General features: G+C 32.8%; 10 protein-coding genes across 10 annotated transcripts; 6 read left to right on the forward strand and 4 right to left on the reverse strand.

Moving 5' to 3' along the window:
* Positions 1-39: 39 nt before the first annotated feature.
* Positions 40-4192, reverse strand: NAEGRDRAFT_80983 (CPSF A subunit; the record flags this gene model as incomplete). The annotated part of the gene is made up of 1 exon (XM_002673178.1): positions 40-4192. One exon carries the CDS (start codon positions 4190-4192, stop codon positions 71-73), a length of 4122 nt encoding a protein of 1373 aa, XP_002673224.1. The 3' UTR covers positions 40-70.
* Positions 4193-4346: 154 nt separating this feature from the next.
* On the reverse strand, positions 4347-6773 carry NAEGRDRAFT_71624 (uncharacterized protein; the record flags this gene model as incomplete). Its single annotated transcript, XM_002673179.1, has 1 exon — positions 4347-6773. One exon carries the CDS (start codon positions 6771-6773, stop codon positions 4347-4349), a length of 2427 nt encoding a protein of 808 aa, XP_002673225.1.
* Positions 6774-6962: 189 nt separating this feature from the next.
* NAEGRDRAFT_71625 (uncharacterized protein) lies at positions 6963-9315 on the forward strand (the record flags this gene model as incomplete). Its single annotated transcript, XM_002673109.1, has 3 exons — positions 6963-7088; positions 7136-7219; positions 7261-9315. 3 exons carry the CDS (start codon positions 6963-6965, stop codon positions 9313-9315), a joined length of 2265 nt encoding a protein of 754 aa, XP_002673155.1.
* A 208-nt stretch (positions 9316-9523) lies between these two features.
* NAEGRDRAFT_71626 (uncharacterized protein) lies at positions 9524-11539 on the forward strand (the record flags this gene model as incomplete). The annotated part of the gene is made up of 4 exons (XM_002673110.1): positions 9524-9645; positions 9699-9771; positions 9857-9906; positions 9952-11539. 4 exons carry the CDS (start codon positions 9524-9526, stop codon positions 11537-11539), a joined length of 1833 nt encoding a protein of 610 aa, XP_002673156.1.
* A 46-nt stretch (positions 11540-11585) lies between these two features.
* Positions 11586-12218, reverse strand: NAEGRDRAFT_71627 (uncharacterized protein; the record flags this gene model as incomplete). Its single annotated transcript, XM_002673180.1, has 1 exon — positions 11586-12218. One exon carries the CDS (start codon positions 12216-12218, stop codon positions 11586-11588), a length of 633 nt encoding a protein of 210 aa, XP_002673226.1.
* Positions 12219-12587: 369 nt separating this feature from the next.
* NAEGRDRAFT_60828 (uncharacterized protein) lies at positions 12588-13511 on the reverse strand (the record flags this gene model as incomplete). Its single annotated transcript, XM_002673181.1, has 1 exon — positions 12588-13511. The coding sequence occupies one exon, from the start codon at positions 13509-13511 to the stop codon at positions 12588-12590; it is 924 nt and encodes a 307-aa protein (XP_002673227.1).
* A 530-nt stretch (positions 13512-14041) lies between these two features.
* Positions 14042-15089, forward strand: NAEGRDRAFT_80985 (rhomboid domain-containing protein; the record flags this gene model as incomplete). The annotated part of the gene is made up of 3 exons (XM_002673111.1): positions 14042-14462; positions 14508-14889; positions 14941-15089. The coding sequence occupies 3 exons, from the start codon at positions 14042-14044 to the stop codon at positions 15026-15028; spliced, it is 891 nt and encodes a 296-aa protein (XP_002673157.1). The 3' UTR covers positions 15029-15089.
* Positions 15090-15398: 309 nt separating this feature from the next.
* On the forward strand, positions 15399-17095 carry NAEGRDRAFT_71630 (uncharacterized protein; the record flags this gene model as incomplete). The annotated part of the gene is made up of 4 exons (XM_002673112.1): positions 15399-15450; positions 15546-15684; positions 15735-16547; positions 16594-17095. The coding sequence occupies 4 exons, from the start codon at positions 15399-15401 to the stop codon at positions 17093-17095; spliced, it is 1506 nt and encodes a 501-aa protein (XP_002673158.1).
* Positions 17096-17375: 280 nt separating this feature from the next.
* On the forward strand, positions 17376-17897 carry NAEGRDRAFT_71631 (uncharacterized protein; the record flags this gene model as incomplete). The annotated part of the gene is made up of 1 exon (XM_002673113.1): positions 17376-17897. The coding sequence occupies one exon, from the start codon at positions 17376-17378 to the stop codon at positions 17895-17897; it is 522 nt and encodes a 173-aa protein (XP_002673159.1).
* Positions 17898-17979: 82 nt separating this feature from the next.
* Positions 17980-18431, forward strand: NAEGRDRAFT_80986 (fha domain-containing protein; the record flags this gene model as incomplete). The annotated part of the gene is made up of 2 exons (XM_002673114.1): positions 17980-18103; positions 18158-18431. Coding segments are annotated over exons 1-2 (387 nt in total), but the record flags the coding sequence as incomplete, so codon positions are not given.
* Positions 18432-19630: the final 1199 nt, after the last annotated feature.

Here is a 19630-nt window from a genome sequence, read left to right on the forward strand (position 1 = left end):
AGCAACTCCGTAGCAGAAATAAGGAAAGCAAGTGAAATGGATAAAATAGTTGTTGTTTTTATTGATATTCTTAAAAGAAGAATGTGGCTTGATTCAGCTCTTGGATGGATCTTAAAATATTATCAGAGTTAGTACCAATTTGACGAGCTAAATCTCTTTGTAAAATTGTGTTAATGTTTGCATAATTCCAAATCAGTTGACCATCAATGATATTCTTCTTATAATTGTATTCAGTACGTTCGAGTGGCTTGTATAATCTGAAAGATTTTGGATGTAACCCTGCTGCTTGTTCCAATTGTGTGTACATCTTTAACTGTAAGGCAAATAATCTTCTGTGAGTTACTTCGTTAATTGGAGCAACATAACCAATAGCACCATCTACGCTTCCAAATAATATAAATTGGTGATTAGGATTAGTTTTTGTGATATCCTTTTTACCTGATTGTTTTGGTTTTTCATTTACATTACCCAATCTAATGGTGTTATCGTCAGGTAATTCTCTTACTTTCATTCTTATAAGGCTGTTAATAAGGGTACCAATGTGGAAATCACAAACTGGGACCAAATTTCTACCATCGTTACTTTCTTGATGCTGAGGCAGATAGGAGAAGATTTGAAGATTCTTACTAGTGTCAATAACTGCCAATCCAAGTAAATCATTATTCACAAGGAATTCTGAAGAGACAACTTGAAGTGGTCTGTTATCTTTGGCAAGAAGAATTAATCTGTGACCCTTTTCCTTCCAACGTAAAAAGCTTACGCTCTTATAGATATCACCAAACATGATAAAGTTTCTAACAGTATTTAAACTTGCAGTATAAAATTGAGTGTCATAGAAAGATGTAATATGCATTCTCTTTTCTTCCCAATCAAAGTAGTACGTATAAATACGATTACCAACACTACAAATAATATATCTGTCAACTTGTTCAAGAGTTGTAATTGGTCCTTTAACAGATGTTGAAGAAATTAAATTCAACTTATACTCATTTTCTCTTCCAAGAATTGGATCCAAATCAAATAATAAAAGTCTTCCTCTACATAATTCTCTTTCACTTTGTACATAGGCTGTTCCTACAGCAACTACAGAAACCAAGTCTTGCTTTCTGCTGTTCAATGGCTCTTCAAATGATATATCAGTATCGTCATTATATTCTTCCTTAGACAAATAAACTACCTTTGCTGCCACAGCAGACTCATGAAGATCAAATTCAAACTTGTCCATTTCTTGCCAATTGTGTCCTGAAAATAATTTTACAGTGTGCTTTTGTTCGGCTGGAGGAGGGCATTTACCCTCAGGGAAAGGAATACTATCAGGTAAAATGGCCTTTACAGGAACAGATGTGAAAGCTAAACAAGTATTAGTATCTTGATGGAATGTAATAACGTTAGGAGTACTCTTGAGCAAAATCTTTCTTTGTGGCCAGTAGGCGTTAAATTTAACATTAGCATTCAAACTTGAAATGTGTAACTTTGATTGTTTCTTATTATCTTGTTCTTTGTCTGTTAAATAAATAAAACCATGAGGACAGTTTTCGTGGTGATATGGTGTGAAGGTAGTAACAGGATCTCTACTTTGTGTTGGATGTACTCTGAGGTTAGAGTGTTCTGTAAATAACCAAAAAGGTTTTTCACCAGTTTTGAATAAACCTCCATAACCTCCAATGTTTTTGAATGGAATAAGTTGGGATCTTCCTAGATCTGATTTTGGAAATAAATATTTAGATTTAAGATTGAGGGTAAATGTTTGACTCTTCTTGTCAATTTCAGATATTGGTAATAAATCGTCGTGTTGGAATTTAGAGAATCTTAGTCTTGTTAATCTGTTATCTTTGGATTTTGTTGTTCTATCTAAAAATGATCTATAGATATGTACAGTATTATCGCTCAATACAGAAACAAGATATGGCATCTCGCTATCTGAGCCAATTCCTCTTAAAGCCATTTCTGTAACATATGGATACTTGACTTCAGATTGTGTAGTATTACTTGATTGTCCTTCATCAAACAGAGTTGTGTGGAATTGATAAAATTGAGAGAATGAGAATACACATGTCATATCTGGAACAGATAAAATCTCGAAAGCACCATCAGTCCAATATACACAACATAAATATTTGCCTTCTTTTTCATTGATTCCAAAAAATTCAAACTCTGGATTGGTCTTGTACAGACATACTGCTGTTATCTTTCCATGATTAGATTCAATATCAAGTTGTTTGCTTGTCACTCTTCCGTTATCATGGGTGAGTAAAACTAAACTTCCATCATAAAAATGAAGTAGGACATAAGGATCTAATATTATGGAAGATCTTATTTCCTTCTTGGAATGGTGAACTTGCTTTGGTTCAGATCCAATAAGCATTACGCTTTTACGAGTTACTTGCACTATAGATTCTCTTATTTTACCAATATTCAAAGTTGTTTCATTTGTAACAAACATTGATTTTGACGTTACTTCAGCAAGGGTTGCCTTGGATTCAAATACTTTAGTCTTATCTTCTAAACTTAAAATTAAATACAAATCATGTTCAGTTTTTTGGGAAATAGTCCAAACTTGCTTGACTAAAAATGGTAGAGTAGCTTCTGATTGAATATCAGGTTGTAGACTTCTATTCAAAACGGTCAAACAACCATGTCTACCAATACCAGAACAAGCAATAGCAGAAAGTTGATTATCGTTTGTTTTAGACTTGAATCCTGACATATCAAAAGAAGAAGTAACAGCTGCTGTCAAGTGTGATATTGGACCAATATTTGTAAAAACATGTTTGATTTTGAGTTCTACCTTTGTTGTTTCTTTCTTAGAGACCTTGGAAAAGGATTCTATTACTGTTGGTTCTTCATCCTTTTCTAAAGCAGCAAAAAAGTCATCATCATCAGCTAACTTTCTCTTCTTTTTCTCTGGTTCAAAGTTTTCTCCAGCAGCAAAAACGGATGACATTTCTTCATCAGTATCCAAACTACTAGTTTCCACCTCTACTTTTTCTTGATATTCATAAAGAACTGAATCACCAATCTTGGATCCAAGGAAAATAAGATTTCCTTTCAAAGTACACATGCAAGAGGCTGGTGTTGTGTTGGATGTCTTCTTGATGTTGATATTATTAATTCTACTTCCTCCAGACTCTAAATACATTGTATAAAGCTCACCATCCTTCAAAGAAACTAAAAGTTTATCCCTTGCTATGAAAGTGTATGCAACTGTATCAAAGAAGAGTGCAGGCCCATCAAAAGTATTAAAGTTAATTGATAAATTAGGATTCGAAACAGCAAAATCGTTGAAGGATAATCCATAAGTTGCACATTGATTAATATGAATGATAGAATTCATTCCAATAACCAATGCTCCACCAGCAACATCCTCTTGTAATGGAATCAATTTGTTACAGTCATGTGGTAATGATCCAACACTCCAAATCTTAGGATAATACTTTCTAAATAAATCGAATGATACAGCTGTCACAGTTGATGTATTACTCTTAGCTGCAAGTCTACCACTCCAAGTTTGTTCATTCTCGTGCAAGAATAAAATTGTTGGTTCATTGTATCCATTCAAAAAGCAATAGTCTTTCACATTTTTAATTCCTAGATCGTTTAAATCGATAATTACTTGTCTTTGCACTTCTGGTTGATGATGTTTTTTTTGATCTCCAACATTTTCATTTGCTTCCTCTTGATCCCCAGAAAGAGCAAATAAAAAGTTATCCTCAGTTGAAAGTGATACATCCTCTCCAGATTGTCTGAATGGTAAAATTACTAATTTAGAGTCGCAAATAATTACTGTAGCAAATCTATTTTGTGGATCCAAAATAATTGGTTGATTGTGAAAGAATCTAGCTTTACCTTCTCTCAAAAAGTCATCTTCGAGATAATGCAAAGATAAAGTTTTAAGATCACTCCTCTTCTCATCAAACTCCACAACAGATACTTTTGCTTCATCTTCAAAGTTAATTAAAAGCATTTCCTTTTTCATACCCTGAAGACAAACAGCAATTATAGAATCAATTACTCCAAATAATTCAAAAACTTTTACAAGAACAATATTGGATGTATTCGGTTTGATTAAATAAACCTCCATAATGTTGTTTTTAACAATGATCAGATTTTCATCATTAGCTGATGTAAATCGTGCCTTCAAACAGAATGACACAGCTGTTGGAGGATGAAGCTGTTTGTAGCACGCGAACATTGTATTGGAAATTTTTTTAATTTATTTTTATTAAAATTTATTTGTTGTGATGAAGTTTTTCTGTGTTGAAAGGCTTGCATTGATTGTTTTCTTCTTGAAATAAATTTAGAAAACAACACATTCAACTATTTACATAGCAATAACAGAGTTTAATTTAAAGTTCGGAATAGAACTTGTAGAGCAATTCTCTAACTTGGAAATAGGTTGGACTCAGAGAACCAAAAACTTGAATTTCTCCAGACTTTTTATCCTTTTGCAACATGACTTCATCATTGCAAACAAGAACACCTCCTTGTTGGAACTCAGCTGACAAGCCACTTTCTTTCAATAATTTGAAGAATTGATTCAACTTTAAATCACCAATGAGCATTGTTGGATGGCCCTTTGGTTTTGGATTTGGGTGAATGCAAGGAATATCGCTGCCTTCTTCAACTCTATAGATACCTTCAATATAAGCCATATCATAATTAGTACCACTCTTAATATAATGAATTTGACTTAATAAATCTTGTTTCAGCTTGACTTTAAACATGTTGGTATCCATTGTCATGTCCATAACTTCTAGATCCATTGGAGTTTTGATTTGTTCTGAAATTTTCTTAGTTTCACAATAATCTGAAAGCTCAATAATTGATTCTTGAGATCCGTGAATTAAAATTAGTTTTCTAGGGTTAATCTTTTGTAAAATATTCTTGATGTCTACAGGAGAGGATCTTCCTTCAAAATCTAAATAAGCTAATTTACAAAGAATTCTTACACTGACATTTTCAGATTCAATCTTAGATGGAGGTTCATAATAATCTTCTTCTTCATGAATAGTATTGTCAGCCATTATTTGTTCACTTTGATCTGCTTGAAGCAATCTAAGTTTGAAATCTTCAGGGTCAACTGACTCACCATACTCATCTTTAGAAATACCTCTTTCAATACATGGAAACATCAAATATTGTGAATGATAACGCATATTCTCAGGTAGGTAAAGTCTGGCATGAGTTTGAGAATCATCATCAGCACCTCCTGTTAATTCTTCTCTGAATTGTTTCGATTTCTTCAAGTCCAAATCTTCATCGTCTTCATCTCTAACGTGAATAACTCTCTTATTTCTTTCTTCTTCTTCTCTTCTTTTCTTTTCAGCTTCTTGTTTCAATTGTTGTTCTTTTTCATATTTTTCCAATTCTTCTCCTTTGAGAGCAACTCTACGATACAATGTTAAACTCATATTTTCGTCTAATCTTTCTGATTTTTTAGCTCTTAACTTGTTAATCAATTTTCTTGATAAAGAGTTAGGAGCAGACCTCTCAATAAACATAACCAAATTTCTTTGATCCTCACACCACTTTACAAATAGTTCTCTAGCATATCCGTAATCTAAAGTATTTGAAGAAGCCAAAACAACCATAGGTGTATGTTTTCCAGTAGTAGCTGTTTCTTCATCTTCGTCATTCATTTGATTTTCCATCATCATTCTCATTTGTTCTTTCTTTTGTAACTTGTCCATTAATTCTTCAACATTGTGACAAACACTAAAATATTGGAATTTAAATGGATTTTCACGTTTTTCATCGAATCCCTTCATAATTTTATCACTCATCCATTCCAGTTGATGGGATGCAAATTCTATAGTTCTGTAAGCAACATTTGTCAATAAAATCAATTCAAAATTAGCCATTTGGGGATCTCTTTTCCATCTTTCTTCCAAAAGTAACATTAATTCGAAAACTCTACCAGCTGTCTCAATTGGTACAAGAACGTTTCCTCCACCGGTTAAGGTATCTGTTATTGATTTCATAATCTTGATTGCTGGTGCCTTATCTACCCCTCCAAGATCTGAGCTTGGAATAGGTTTCACATTGTATGCATCTGTGATTAAAAGAGCTGGTTTACCACCAAGTTCTCCTAATACAGACCCATTCAAATGTCTTTCTGTTTTGATGTTAAAATCTATGGCATATACAATTTCATCTGTCTCCTTTGTTAATTTCCAAATAGTACCACCTAGTGTGTGACCGGCTAAGAATGGACAAATGACTAGTTTCTCACCTTCCATTTCTGCAACAGATCCTGATGATCCAACAACACCACCTTCACCTTCTTCTCCATTCTCATCGGTTTCTTCAATTTGTGTTATTATTGTTGTTTGTTGTGACAATGGATATCTTTGACTATATTTTAATTGATGAATAGAATCAAAACAAAGATCTACATCATCCAAGTCAAATGTTTCAAAATCTTGATGTTGTCTTATATTTTGGTAAGCATCATAAAGATGCATTTGGCCCATTTTAACAATAGGTAATGTTGCAAATATTTTAGCCTTCTTCTTATTTTCCAAAATACCACATTTACCAACAAGATATGGTAAAGCACCACAGTGGTAAATATCACTTTGGGAAATTAAAATAGCATCAATTTTATCCCGATAATTGTTGATAATTTCTTGAATATGTGAATCCTTTGTATTAAAATTTTCATCCCATCCACAATCCAACAAAATATAATAATCATCAACAATTAATATCGAACAAACAGGTCCTTCATTTTGTGATCCAACAAGAGGAACAAATTGAATCGAACTGCTCATTTTTTTTAAATTTGTATTTTAATATTTTATTAATCATGGAAATCAGAGCACTTTAAAACAATTTCAAGGAGGAACCTGTTGTCTACAGTTCTGTCTTGTTTCTTCTAGAGCAACAACAAGATAAAACCAGACTTCCTAACCCCATCTTCAAAAAACAAATTAATTTTTAATTTTTAATATTTTTAAAAAATGTCCAGAGACAGGTATGCTGATCAAGATGATGACTATGAACAATCATCGGGTGGCAAAAACGACAAGATACAAAGTGCTGAAGCAAGAATCGAACTTAATAAGTATGACACAGAAGCTTGGACCGTAAGTAACAACAATCTAAAACAAATTTTCTAACATGTCATCATTAGATTTTGTTGTCAGAAGTACAAGAAATGAGCATCATCCAAGCAAGACCATACTATGAACGATTTTTTGAAATATATCCAGTAGCTGTAAGTAATGATATTAGTGATTAATATTAACCTTCCATCAGGCAAGATATTGGAAAATATATGCTGAACATGAATTAAAAGCAAAGAACCATACTCTAGCTGAGGAAATATTTAAAAAGGCATTGGATGCTTGCCCTAACTTTGAATTGTGGAGATTTTATTTGGATTATATTAGGGAACATAAAAGAAATGATGTGGATACAATTCGTAAAGCCTTCGATATTTGCAAAGAAAAGGTTGGGCTTGATATTTCAAGCTCAACTCTATGGATTGACAACATTAAATTCATAAAAGATCTTAAAGCAACTGATCAAAATGATATTCAAAACCAAATCAATCTTTTGAGAAGTCTCTATCAAGAAGCTATTCAAATTCCTATGCATGATATCGAAAAGATTTGGAAAGATTATGAAATTTTTGAAAATGAAGTCAACCCAACCAATGGGAAATCAACTCTTCAAGAATTTGCTCCAAAGTTCAAATTGGCTCTCAATAAGTATAAGGAAAAGAAAAATATCAGAGAAAATATGGGTGGAGTAGGAGGTTTATTATTAAATATGTTGGCGACACCACCAACAAACTCTGAGAAGGAAAGATCACAAAAACAAATCTGGAAGGATTTAATAGAACTTGAAAAGAGAAATTCACAAAGACTAACAGCTGATGAACTCAAAAGAAGAGTTCTTTTTGTTTATAGTCAATGCTTCCTCTGTTTTAGACATCATCCTGATATTTGGTATGATGCTGCTAATTATTTGATTTCTATTCAGTGTCACGATGAAGCAACAATAGTTTTTCAACGTGGATGTAACGCATTATTACCTGTTCCAAAATCATTGGATGCCAATCAATCACAAGAGGGAAGTATTTTACTCCATCTTGCATTTTCAGAATATTTGGAATCAAGAAAGCTCTTTGACGAAGCAGCTAAAGTTTTCAAAACTCTTATCACATCAAAACATGACCCTCTAGTTTTTATTCAATATATCAGATTTATGAGACGTACCAAAGGAACAGAAGGAGCTAGAGAAGCATTTATTGAAGTTAAAAAATCTCCAAAATGTACATACCATGTGTGGGTTGCATCAGCTCTTCTTGAATATACTACTAACAATCAACCAGAGACTGCAAGAAAATTTTTCAAACTAGGTCAGAATCAACCATTCGGAAAAGAACCAGGTTTTATTCTTGAATACTTAAAATTCCTAGACCATCTAAATGATAAGAATAACTCTAGAGTTCTTTTTGAAACAATTCTTAATGAATTACCAAAAGAACAATCCTCTGAAATATGGAATAGATTTTTACAATTTGAATACTCAATAGGCGATTTGAATTCGATAGAAAAGGTTGAACAAAGAAAACTTGCAGCCTTTTCAGAGAATGCTGAAAATAATACACCTTCTAATAGTGGTTTCGAAAATACAGTCAACGCTACCAACAGCCTTATAAATCTCATCAATAGAAGCAAGTTTTTAGATTTATGGCCTTGTACACCTAGTGAAATGGAGTTACTCAATTTGAAAGCACAAGAAAGCGAGAAAGTGCCAACAGAAGACGATATCCATATCAAATATTCTAAATCATTTTATCGTGTTGATTACACAAAGCAAATCATGTTTACAAACACTAGACAACAAAATCAAGGCTCAGTAGATAAACTCAATAGTAATCGTACAGCACCTCCAACAGTTTCTCTCCCTCCAGAATTCAACAAATTTAGACAATACCTTAACCAAAAGAGACTTTTCCTTCCGGATTTTAAGCAAATGTGTGAATTCAAAGTTATTCCAAACCATGTCTCACAATCTAATTCATCCCTTCCCCTAGTAACAGTACATGATGAGCAAGTAATTCCTCATACAGTACTTCAGATTTTAAGGAGAATGCCTCAACAACATTTTGCTGTTATTCCTCCAGATTATGTTATTAATGCATTGATGACAACTCCACTTCCACCCCCACCTGAATCAGATCTTAAAAGAGGTAGAAATGAATATGAAAATGTTGATTATGACCAAGAGTATGATGATGAAGGTCCAGCAGATAGAGCCTATGATGATATTTACACAAAGAGAAGAAAGCAAAGGAAATAAATTCTTCTTTTTAATTAAGAATCTTTATATGAAGCACCTGATTTGAACAAACGACCCCGTAACAGCTTCAAACGTAATCTTCCATTTCCAATTCGATCACTTCCTCAACACCTTGCTCGCATTTCAATAAGGAAGCCAAAGATAGAAACACTTCATTGGGCCGACCAGAGAAATCTTTTACCAACAATCCACCCCACAGAATAAAAAAATGAAGAACACACAACTGATATTTGGTCTCTCTGCACTCCTATGTTTTATTCTCCTCAATCAATTGTTTGTTTTCATTAAGGCTGATGTGTATATGCACAATCCTAGAGGCTCAAATGATAGGTAGGTAACATTGTTGTGAAAACAATGTTTTATTAAAATCTTAATAATAATAGAAATTGCGAGTTCCATGCTAACAGAAATAATGCAAATAGATTGTTCGACAGTCAAAATAATGCTGCAGGTGGTGTAAGTATTGAAAATTGGAAGATAACCATAGATTTATGGATTTTATTGTTGTTGGACTATATTGTTGTAATTTTAAAACAAACAGTATGCTTGCCCAAGAATGATCGGAGGTCCAGAAGTAGTTACACCAAGAATGTAAGTTTTTATTATTGTTGAATTGTAAATATTAACTTTATTAAGGTACTATTATGTAGGAAGTGAATTACCTATTGAATGGACCTCACAACACTCATGTGGTTTCAGAAATACTTATTGTAACGTTGTTATTCAATACATGTGTAATGATACAGCTCCAAATCTCAGAGATGGTACTCCTGAGAATGAAAAGGATGCTGCCACTGACACTATTTCAGAAGCCACCAATAACAATCCAAGATATGGATTGCACGAACCAATGGAATATTACATGAAATGTAGAACAAGAAGAAGAAACTCTGGTCTCTATATTGCTGATCAAAGACAAGAAAATTGGGGAAGACTTTTGGAAAATAGCCCTGCTGTAGAAACAAGACAAAATCCAAACGGAAATAGACACGGTTGGGAATGTCCTGAAGAAAGAGATTATTATCCTTATTGGCATCCAACTCCTTGGAAAGATATTGCCATCTTTACTTTCAATACATCCATGTGTCAATGGTATCAAGAAAATTCTGAAAATGTTCGTGGAAGAGGAGAATGCTTACAAGAAAGTGGAGCACCATCTCCTTTCAATAATGAAAAGAGTTGCATTTCTGGAGGTCATAATTGGCATGTGAGACCAGCTCATGGTGTTGATCCACCAGAATGTATAAGTGCTGATATTATCAATGTTAGAGATAACCATTTGGGTAATACTTACAATGGTCAATTGGTAAATTACAAGTGGTATATTCCAAATGATGTTCATGAAAATTGTGTTGTGAGAATTAGATATAATATTACAACTGGTGATTATCATCCATTCGAAACTGATTCCACTTTCAATTATCCAAAGTCACCTCTTAAACAAGATCCATTTGAAAACTTTGAATATCCTTCATGGTTATCATTGGCTGTTAACACAAATCAATATGGTAGAACATTCCAAGATAGAAGTTATGTTTTCTCAATTAAGGAAAGACCATCAACTATTCCTGCTTGGGCAAAGATTTACAATTTGAATGTGAGAGGAAAGAGAGGTAACATTGTTCAAACATTCCCTTCCACTGAATATGACTTTGTTCCAAATTTCTTGGAAGCCAGAGGAGGTGATTTTATTCATATTCAATGGACTGGTTCTGATTACAATCCACAAAGAAATCCAAATGATGCTGAAGGTGCTCCAAATACTGGTGACAGAAGCAATTTGGTACAATCAGATAATTCTGGTTTCAATTATCCAAGAAATTATACCAGAGTTACAATGTTCTTAAAAGATGATGGTACTCCAGATCTTGATTTTATCACTAGATTGGCTTTCATTGATCAACCAATTCAAAACACTTCTGAATGTATGGATTGGAAGTCATTGTTGGAAAAGAATGGTGGTAATAAGAATAAGGCTGAACAAGATTGCAACAATTGTGCCAAGCTCAACAATGCTCCAAATGGTCCATATTTTGATGGTGGACTTCATGAATTGAAGGCAAACGGTATGTTTGCTTACATGTCAACCAGAAACAACAATTTCTCAAACAGAAGTCACAAGGGTTATTTGATTGTTACAGGTGCCAGATTTAATAATTCTGACAAGTTAAAGATGTCCATGACTTTCATTGGTTTGATTTTCATGATTATCTTGATGCTTTAAATATTTAACATTAATAAATTAAATATACAAATTTTAAAAGTTTAATTTAAACAAGTCTGGAATCAATATCACCATAGAGCATCTTACGAAGTTCTGGCAGCTTTTGTTCTTGACACAAATAAACACGCTTTTCTAAAGTGTTATCAATCTTAATCAAGTCATTCTTTGAGTGAACAAGAACACCACCAGCAGCGTTGGCAGCCAAGTAGTTCTTCTTTTGGACAGTGATTTTAACATCCATGTTAGTCTTATTCTTATAAGCAGTTTGAACACTAGCCATTTGAGAGGCAACCAATTCGTAATCTTGTTCTCTGCAGTATACGTTAAGTTCGGAATCAAGGAAACGGAGAGCAGCTTGCAAGACCAAATCGTGCAAAAGCTTCTTGTACACATCCTTGTTGAGAATAGCCTTCTTAATTTGTTCCAAAGCTTCAGCAACCATATCCTTCAAAATTTCTTCCTTCAATTTCAAAATTTCCAAACGAGCAGATTTAATTTCGTTTGAGTGATCGATTTTCTTTTTTATAATAACTTGTTGTTCCTTCTTGTTATAATCTTCTCTGATTTTCTTTTTACCATCTTCAACGAGGTTTTGTTTTTCAATGGCAAAGTCTTCTCTGGTTTGGAGTTCAATTTCATCGGCCTTTTCCTTGGCTTCACTCTTGATGAAATTAATCATTTGAGCGATTTTGGTGTCATTGCCTGTTGTTAAATATTGTTGTTAGTGGTGAAAAAGAGGATTAGAAGAATGTAACGAAGAGAGTAATGTTATTGTTATTTCATGAATAGTTGTGTAATAACAAGTTTAAAATAATACTAGTATTGGCATCATGGATGTTGAAAAACTATTCTAACATACCTTGGGTTGGTAAAGCTCTGCTCATTTTTATGTGGATATTTTTTTTGTGAGTGTTTTAAAAATTATTTTAATTTTAAAAAATATCGAAATTTTCCTCCGTCCAAAACAATTCAACATGACAAACGGAGGCAGCAAGGCCGGAGTACAAAGATTCCGTAAGATTTAAAAAATTTAATATTATTATTTTATTTAATAATTGACAGCATTCTTGATCATTTCGAAACATTTGATAACACCTGGAACGTAGTACTTTTCGTGAACAAGTGGGAATGGAGTATCCAAACCACAGACACGAATAACAGGTGATTCCAAATGTAAGAAACATTTTTCTTGAACAGTGGCAGCAACTTCAGCACCAAAACCACCAGTAATTGGAGCTTCGTGACTGACAACACATCTACCAGTCTTTTGAACTGATTTGACAACTGTTTCAACATCCCATGGAACAATAGTTCTCAAATCTATTAATTCACAATCAATACCAATTTCCTTAGCCATAGCAACAGCCTTTTCAAGGACATATAATTGACTTCCCCAACCTATAACTGTGACATCTTTACCTTCCTTTAAAACTTCAGCCTTTCCGAGTGGAATCTTATATGCTTCATTTGGAACAAGACTAACACTTGAACGATATAAAATCTTTGGTTCAAAGAAAATCACTGGATTTCTATCTTCAATACTTGATAATAATAAACCCTTAGCTTGGACTGGATTTCTTGGAATAACAACCTTAAGACCTGGTGTATGAGCAAAATAGGCTTCTGGTGATTGAGAGTGGTAATGTCCACCATGTCCAACAGCACTACTTGGTGTACGAATTGTTAAACCTCCAACATCAAACAAATTTCCACTTCTGAAACGGTATTTAGCAGCTTCATTGACAATTTGGTCAAATGCAGGGAAAATGTAATCAGCAAATTGAATTTCAGCAATTGCAGTATGTCCCATAGCAGCAACACCAACACCAAATCCGATAACACCTTGTTCACACAATGGTGTGTTGAAAACACGATCCTTGCCGAATTGATCACGTAAATCGACTGTACATCTAAAAACTCCTCCAAAAGCAACATCTTCACCAAAAACCAATGCAGTAGAATCCTTTTCCATAGCTTGCTTCATAGCAATATTAATACTATTGCACAAGTTCAATTCAGTAGAATTACTTTCGGTAATGTTGACTTCTTCTGGATTATGGTGATAGACAAGTTCGTGTTTATAATTCTTGTATTTGTTGACATCAATTTTATGATCATCTAATTTGTAAACATCTTCCTCCAATGCTGGTTTACTTTTTTGAACAAGTGATGATGAGAAGAATTTTTGTTGAGAGGAGAAGATTTTTGGTTTTAAAACACTATTAACAGTGCGGGAAAGAGAGGAGCGTGAAAGTTTCATTTTTTTTTAATTTTCATTTAAATTTTCAAAAAGGCTTTGTTTTGTTGGCTCATCATGGTGTTGATAATTTTTGTAAAACAAAGCTCAGCATTTATCTAGTAACACAAGAAGGTAATGACTTTAAAATTCTATATTTTTCAAGGTTGAAGATATTAACAAGTTGTTAGACTGAATGAAAATGATGCTTCTAACATGGAACCCTATTAATAACACAAAACATCAAAAAATTAAATACAAAAAAAATGATTTATCTCCTGGAGCAAATTTCGTACTTTCCCCTCTCATTTACGATCGTTTTGATTAATACAATTGTTTTCTTCATATTAAGTTTTGGAAGAATACCTTCGGAATTTGTCAGTTATAATTATGATAAAATTATTGGCGAAAAACAAGTATGGAGAATTGTTACATCAACATTCTCTCATTTTAGTATAATTCATATTTTGTTTAATTTGGGATCTTTGTGGGGAATGAGACAGGTTGAATTAATTGGACAAGAGACATTGGGTTCTCATTCATTCCATTCAGTAATGGAATATTTCAAAATTACATTCTTACTCTTAGTTTTTTCAACTCTTTTTATTACAGTAACTTACTTCTGTTTGGTTAAATTTATGAAATGGGAAAATTATAGACAGGTAAATATTGTAGGATACAGTGGAGGTATGTCAATTGGAGTTTTTAAACAAATTTTTAAATGATTTTTAGTATTATTTGGAATGATGACAATGTCAATTCTTCAAAATGGAATTTCATCTAAGGGGTCTTCAATGTTTGGATTAAATTTACCAAATATTTTAATGCCTTTCATGTCATTGATTTTAACTCAAATGTTGATTCCACAAGCAAGTTTTGTAGGGCATTTAGGAGGAATTGTTGGTGCTTTCATAACATATTATGGTATTTTAATTTGGATGCTTGATGTAGTTTTTATTGTAATCTTTTCCTTGACTGCTTTGGTGTTGTTGGCGAGTGCAGGTTGGACAATATTTAAAAATCGTAATTCGATAACTGTTCCTTCATTTATTAAGAGAGCTTGGCAAAAGATTTCTTCAGTATTTAGAAGAGGATCTAATACAATTAGAAATGGGTAAGTTTATTGATATATGAATTATAGCATTTATCAAATATATTGAACTAGTGTCATTAATCAACATCCACAAGAGCAAGAACAAGTTTTCAGTGATGAAGATGAAGAAGAGCTACCAGACAGAAGAAATAATGTATAGATATCATGTCTGATTAATCTAAATCAGTTGTAAATATATTCACATTAAACGATCTTTCAATATTTTATTCCTCAATCTTTCAATCTTGCTTGTTTGCCTTAGTCCCCATCAAAATAATAATGGATTACACAACCCCATATACCCTCACATTCATTCATAAACAAACAGCAGAGCAACATGCAAACTAAATTTGATCAACACTGTACGTGACCTTTTTCAAAACAAAAAAAACAAGTCCGCAACCTATAAGAGTCTATCTCCTGTGACCTGATTGTCACCAAATAATAATCATCAAATTGGTAGATGAAGTACTGCAAGTAGTACCACTTTCGAAAATTGTATCACCACAAATTCTTGTTCTTCAGTACAGATGCAACAACAATTTATTGTACCTTCGGATAATGAAATTTTAGAAGCGATTGGTAGGTTATTGTGTGTTGGTTGTTGATTAATATAATTACCAATAATCGAATTGTGTGTTGGTTGTTGATTAATATAATTACCAATAATCGAATAGGTAAACCTGTCCCTGCCATGTTTATTCCAGGTGATTGCTTTCAAAATTTGAAATTACCAGGACCAAATGATTGGCTCAACCGATACAAGGAAGAAGGTCAAACATTTTACAACTTTATTTCTTCACAGGAAGAAAATCCGTAAGTATTCTCATGTCACAAATTTAATCGAGCAAAATGTTGATCTATAGTGAAGAAGAAACAGAAAAGAGAATTTATCTTGTTCCTGTTGGATCATTTGAGAAAGAAAATGCTCCTGATTTGAATGTTTTATTGGAATATATTTCTGTGTTTTTTAATTGTGGAAATGTTCAATTACTTCCACGTATTGAATTGATTGGAGAAGATCAAGTTAAAATGGAGGAAAAACAGGTTGTTACAAATAGTAATTTACATTCTAATCACTTGTTGAGTGCAAAAACAAAAAACTCAGTTTCAGATAAAATTGCCAAACAGAGGAAACAACAGAATTCATCAAAATATATAAATGAACATAATCATTGGAATTTTACTCATGATAATGCACTTACAATACAAACTCAAGATAAATCTTTGAATGAATCAGTTTCACCTAAACAGAGAAAGAAAAAGAAACGAAAAAAGGAAAAAGTTGAAAAAAAGAAAATGTATTTAAAAATTGGAGATTCATATGAGGCAGTAACATGTAGGAAAGCATTAGACCATGATCAGATACAGTTATCAATTTCTGACGTATTGGATGTGTTAGAAATGCAAGTTTTACCTGATGATGCATTTTGCATGATTGCCTTGACACTAACTGATTTGTATATGGACGAGGATGATTTATTTGTTGTGGGATGGGCTGGGAACTTTTCTGCTCTCTTTTCATTTGCTAGATATGATCCAAATTTTACTCATACTTTGAATGGAGGTAGAACTTCAGCTTCTTCTCATCAACAAACTGAGGAAAACAATAATTTGGGAGTTAATCAAAGAATTGATCTTATTCTGAAGAGATGTTTAAAAACTGTTGTACATGAAACGTAAGTAATTTTGAAGATATGTCAAATATATAATTTGTTTATTCAGGTTGCATATTTTTGGACTAAGACACTGTATATTTTATTCATGCTTAATGAATGGAACTGCTTCACTGCATGAAGATGATGAGACACCAATGTTTATGTGCCCTATTTGTGAAAGGAAACTTCAATACGTTTTAAAGTTTGATGTGATAAATAGGTATAGGAAAATGTTGGACTTTTTCGAGAATTATTTATCAACTCACAATTTTGGAGAAGAGGTTCAGTGGATTAAGAAGAGAATTTCATTTCTCGAATCTATTCAACACGATAATTCAAATGAATCAAAGTATGGAGACATTCTACTGCCAATGAGACCAGCAACGAGTGAACGAGATGTCTTTATGAGTCCAATGCACCCACCTCTCAACTCAATGAGTGAGCTCTTACTATCTCATCAACAAAATTCAAACAGAAATCGATGTCGATGTAATAATTATCTTTGTAAATATACTTCCTCAACTGGAGAAGATTCAAGTGAAACCGATACAGATGATTCTAATGAGTAAAAACAACTTTCAATCAGAAGGGTCCTTATAATCACGGTAAATCATGCTATTAGAGCAATGTATTATTTTTTGGATTTTGTCTCATCATTAAGGTCACAAAAAGTAACATTCAAGATTGTGAGACAATTTACTCCTTCTTTTGAAATTGAAGAACAAGAAGAATAAATTTATGGTTCACCTTCAAAAAAAAAATATTAAACGAGAGAAACCAGCAAAACTTGTTGGTTCGGAACAGAGAATTTTTGATTACTTCATCACCAATAATAAGAATATATAAACAATGGAACAACATCAAATGTTGCAGAATTTGTTGAAGGAGAAGAAGAATCTCTCATCAACAACAGCACACGCCTTGAATTCATATAGAAAAGTATTATATGTTGGAAATTTATCACAACAAGTCACTAGAGATGTATTATACAATTTATTTATTCCATTCGGAGAAGTATTGGAAGTAACAGTGCCTGTTAATCAAGTCAACAAGGAGGAAAAGGGATTTTCAGGTGCAAATACTAAACATCGTGGATATGCTTTTGTAGAATTTGAACTTCCAGAGGATGCCACAGATGCTCTAGAGAATTTAAATAATGGTGAATTATTTGGAAGAATTATAACAGTTAATTATTCAAAAGCTACAAATCTTTCCAGAGAAGCCTTTTCTGATCTCAATGTTCCACTGTGGAGTTTGAATGAATCATCTGAATCAAATAATAATAATACTGAATCATCGAGTGATAGCAATGAACCTAATGTTGCAGTTTTGGAAACAGAACCATCTTTAAAAAAGACTAAACTTTCATAAAATAGACCTTTTTAAATTTCCATTATTCTTGTCAACTGAGGAACAAGCCTTTTTTCAATTAAAATTAAAAATCCAAAAAAAAGAAGAAAAAATGTGGATACTCGAACCGTTTGTTTCTTCATCACAAATTGCTTCGAATGCAGCAGGATCAAATTTACAAATTGTATATATGGTTCCGAATAGATCCTACATTGTTGGAAGAAAGCGTATGTTTATTTTCTGAGAAGAAGTAAAATTTAATAATTTGATGATGATAATAGGAGATGAATGTGAAGTATTTGTGGATAATGATAAAAGTATTTCGAGGAAACATGCTGTGATCACTGTGGATGATTTATCCAATATCAAACAAGCATTGATTCAATTTTCTGATGATCCGATCATCAAGCCTAAACTATCAGTGGAAGACTTTTCAAAATATGGAACATTTGTTGTGAAAGGAACTGGTTCTCCAGAGAAATTAACTACAAATACCAAGACTGATCTTGATGGAAATTGGAGAATTAGATTTGGAGTTTATCAGTCAATTTATATGTATGTATAATGCAAAAATTTGCAATTTAACTTTGGAAATAGGATAAAACATGAACTGATGATTTTCTGCGTATCTAGATTAAACGAACAAGATAGAAAGAAACTGGCAACACAATGCAAGACCATTGATGCCAAATATGCGACATGTTGGCATCACCAATGTACTCATTTAATTGTTGACGAGAAGGATTGTATTATTACTGAAAAAATTGGACTGGCATTGTGCTTAGGTATTCCTATTGTGACAATGGAATATGTCAATCAATTAGAAAAGTGTCTCACCACTAATCTTAGACAAACAGTTGAGCTACCAAACATTGAAAATTACTATGCTTCTGCTGAAAATTTTAACTGGAAAGCTTATGGATTGACATCAGCTCCTGATTTTAAACCAAATCCAAATAGGAAACAATTATTTTTTAATAAGCATTTCTCGACTATGAGTGTTGAAATGGTAAGTCTTTACTCAATACATTATATGAACTTTGAAAAGTGTCAAAAAATAATGCCAATAATTGAAAGTGCTGGTGGAACTATTGATAATTCTGAAGAACAAATCGATGAAAAATTTGTTAATAATTACCTATCATGTCCACAGTTCGATTGTATTATAATTGTAGGTTTCATTCCTTTTACATATTCTAAATATTTCAGGAAAATATGATAGACCCAGAAACGCTTGAAAAACTCAAATATTATGGATTCCAGTTATTTGATGAAAAGGCTATTATGGCTGCCATTCTTTTAGGTGATGCATCTAACTTGAAAACAGTTAAATTACCTAGTATTCCAGAACCTCCAAAACCATCTCCTAAAAAAGGTGTTAATGTTATGAGTGATGAAGATAGAACAGACGATGAGTTGGAAATGCCAGAAAATAACAATATTTCGTTCGAAAAGAGCCAAGAACAGAAACCTCAAGTGGAAGAGAACTTTGAGCCACCATCAAAGAAAACTAAACCTAACGAAAAAACTCAAGAAATAGAAAAACCGAAAGTAAAGGAAGAACCAAAGAAAGGTGGAGGAATTGAAATACCTCTTTCTTTGGCAGACGATTACGAAATGGAAGAGCCAAAGAAAATTACTCCCAAGAAGGAAATCAAAATTGAAAAAAAGGAAGTTAAGAGAGAAAAAGTTGTTAAACCAACATTTGATCCTGATGAACCAACAATAACTGTAGAGTATATCGATTTGATTAA

The sequence above is a fragment of the Naegleria gruberi genome (genome assembly GCF_000004985.1).
Source record: "Naegleria gruberi genomic scaffold NAEGRscaffold_48, whole genome shotgun sequence".
Lineage (NCBI taxonomy): Eukaryota > Heterolobosea > Eutetramitea > Acrasida > Naegleriidae > Naegleria > Naegleria gruberi.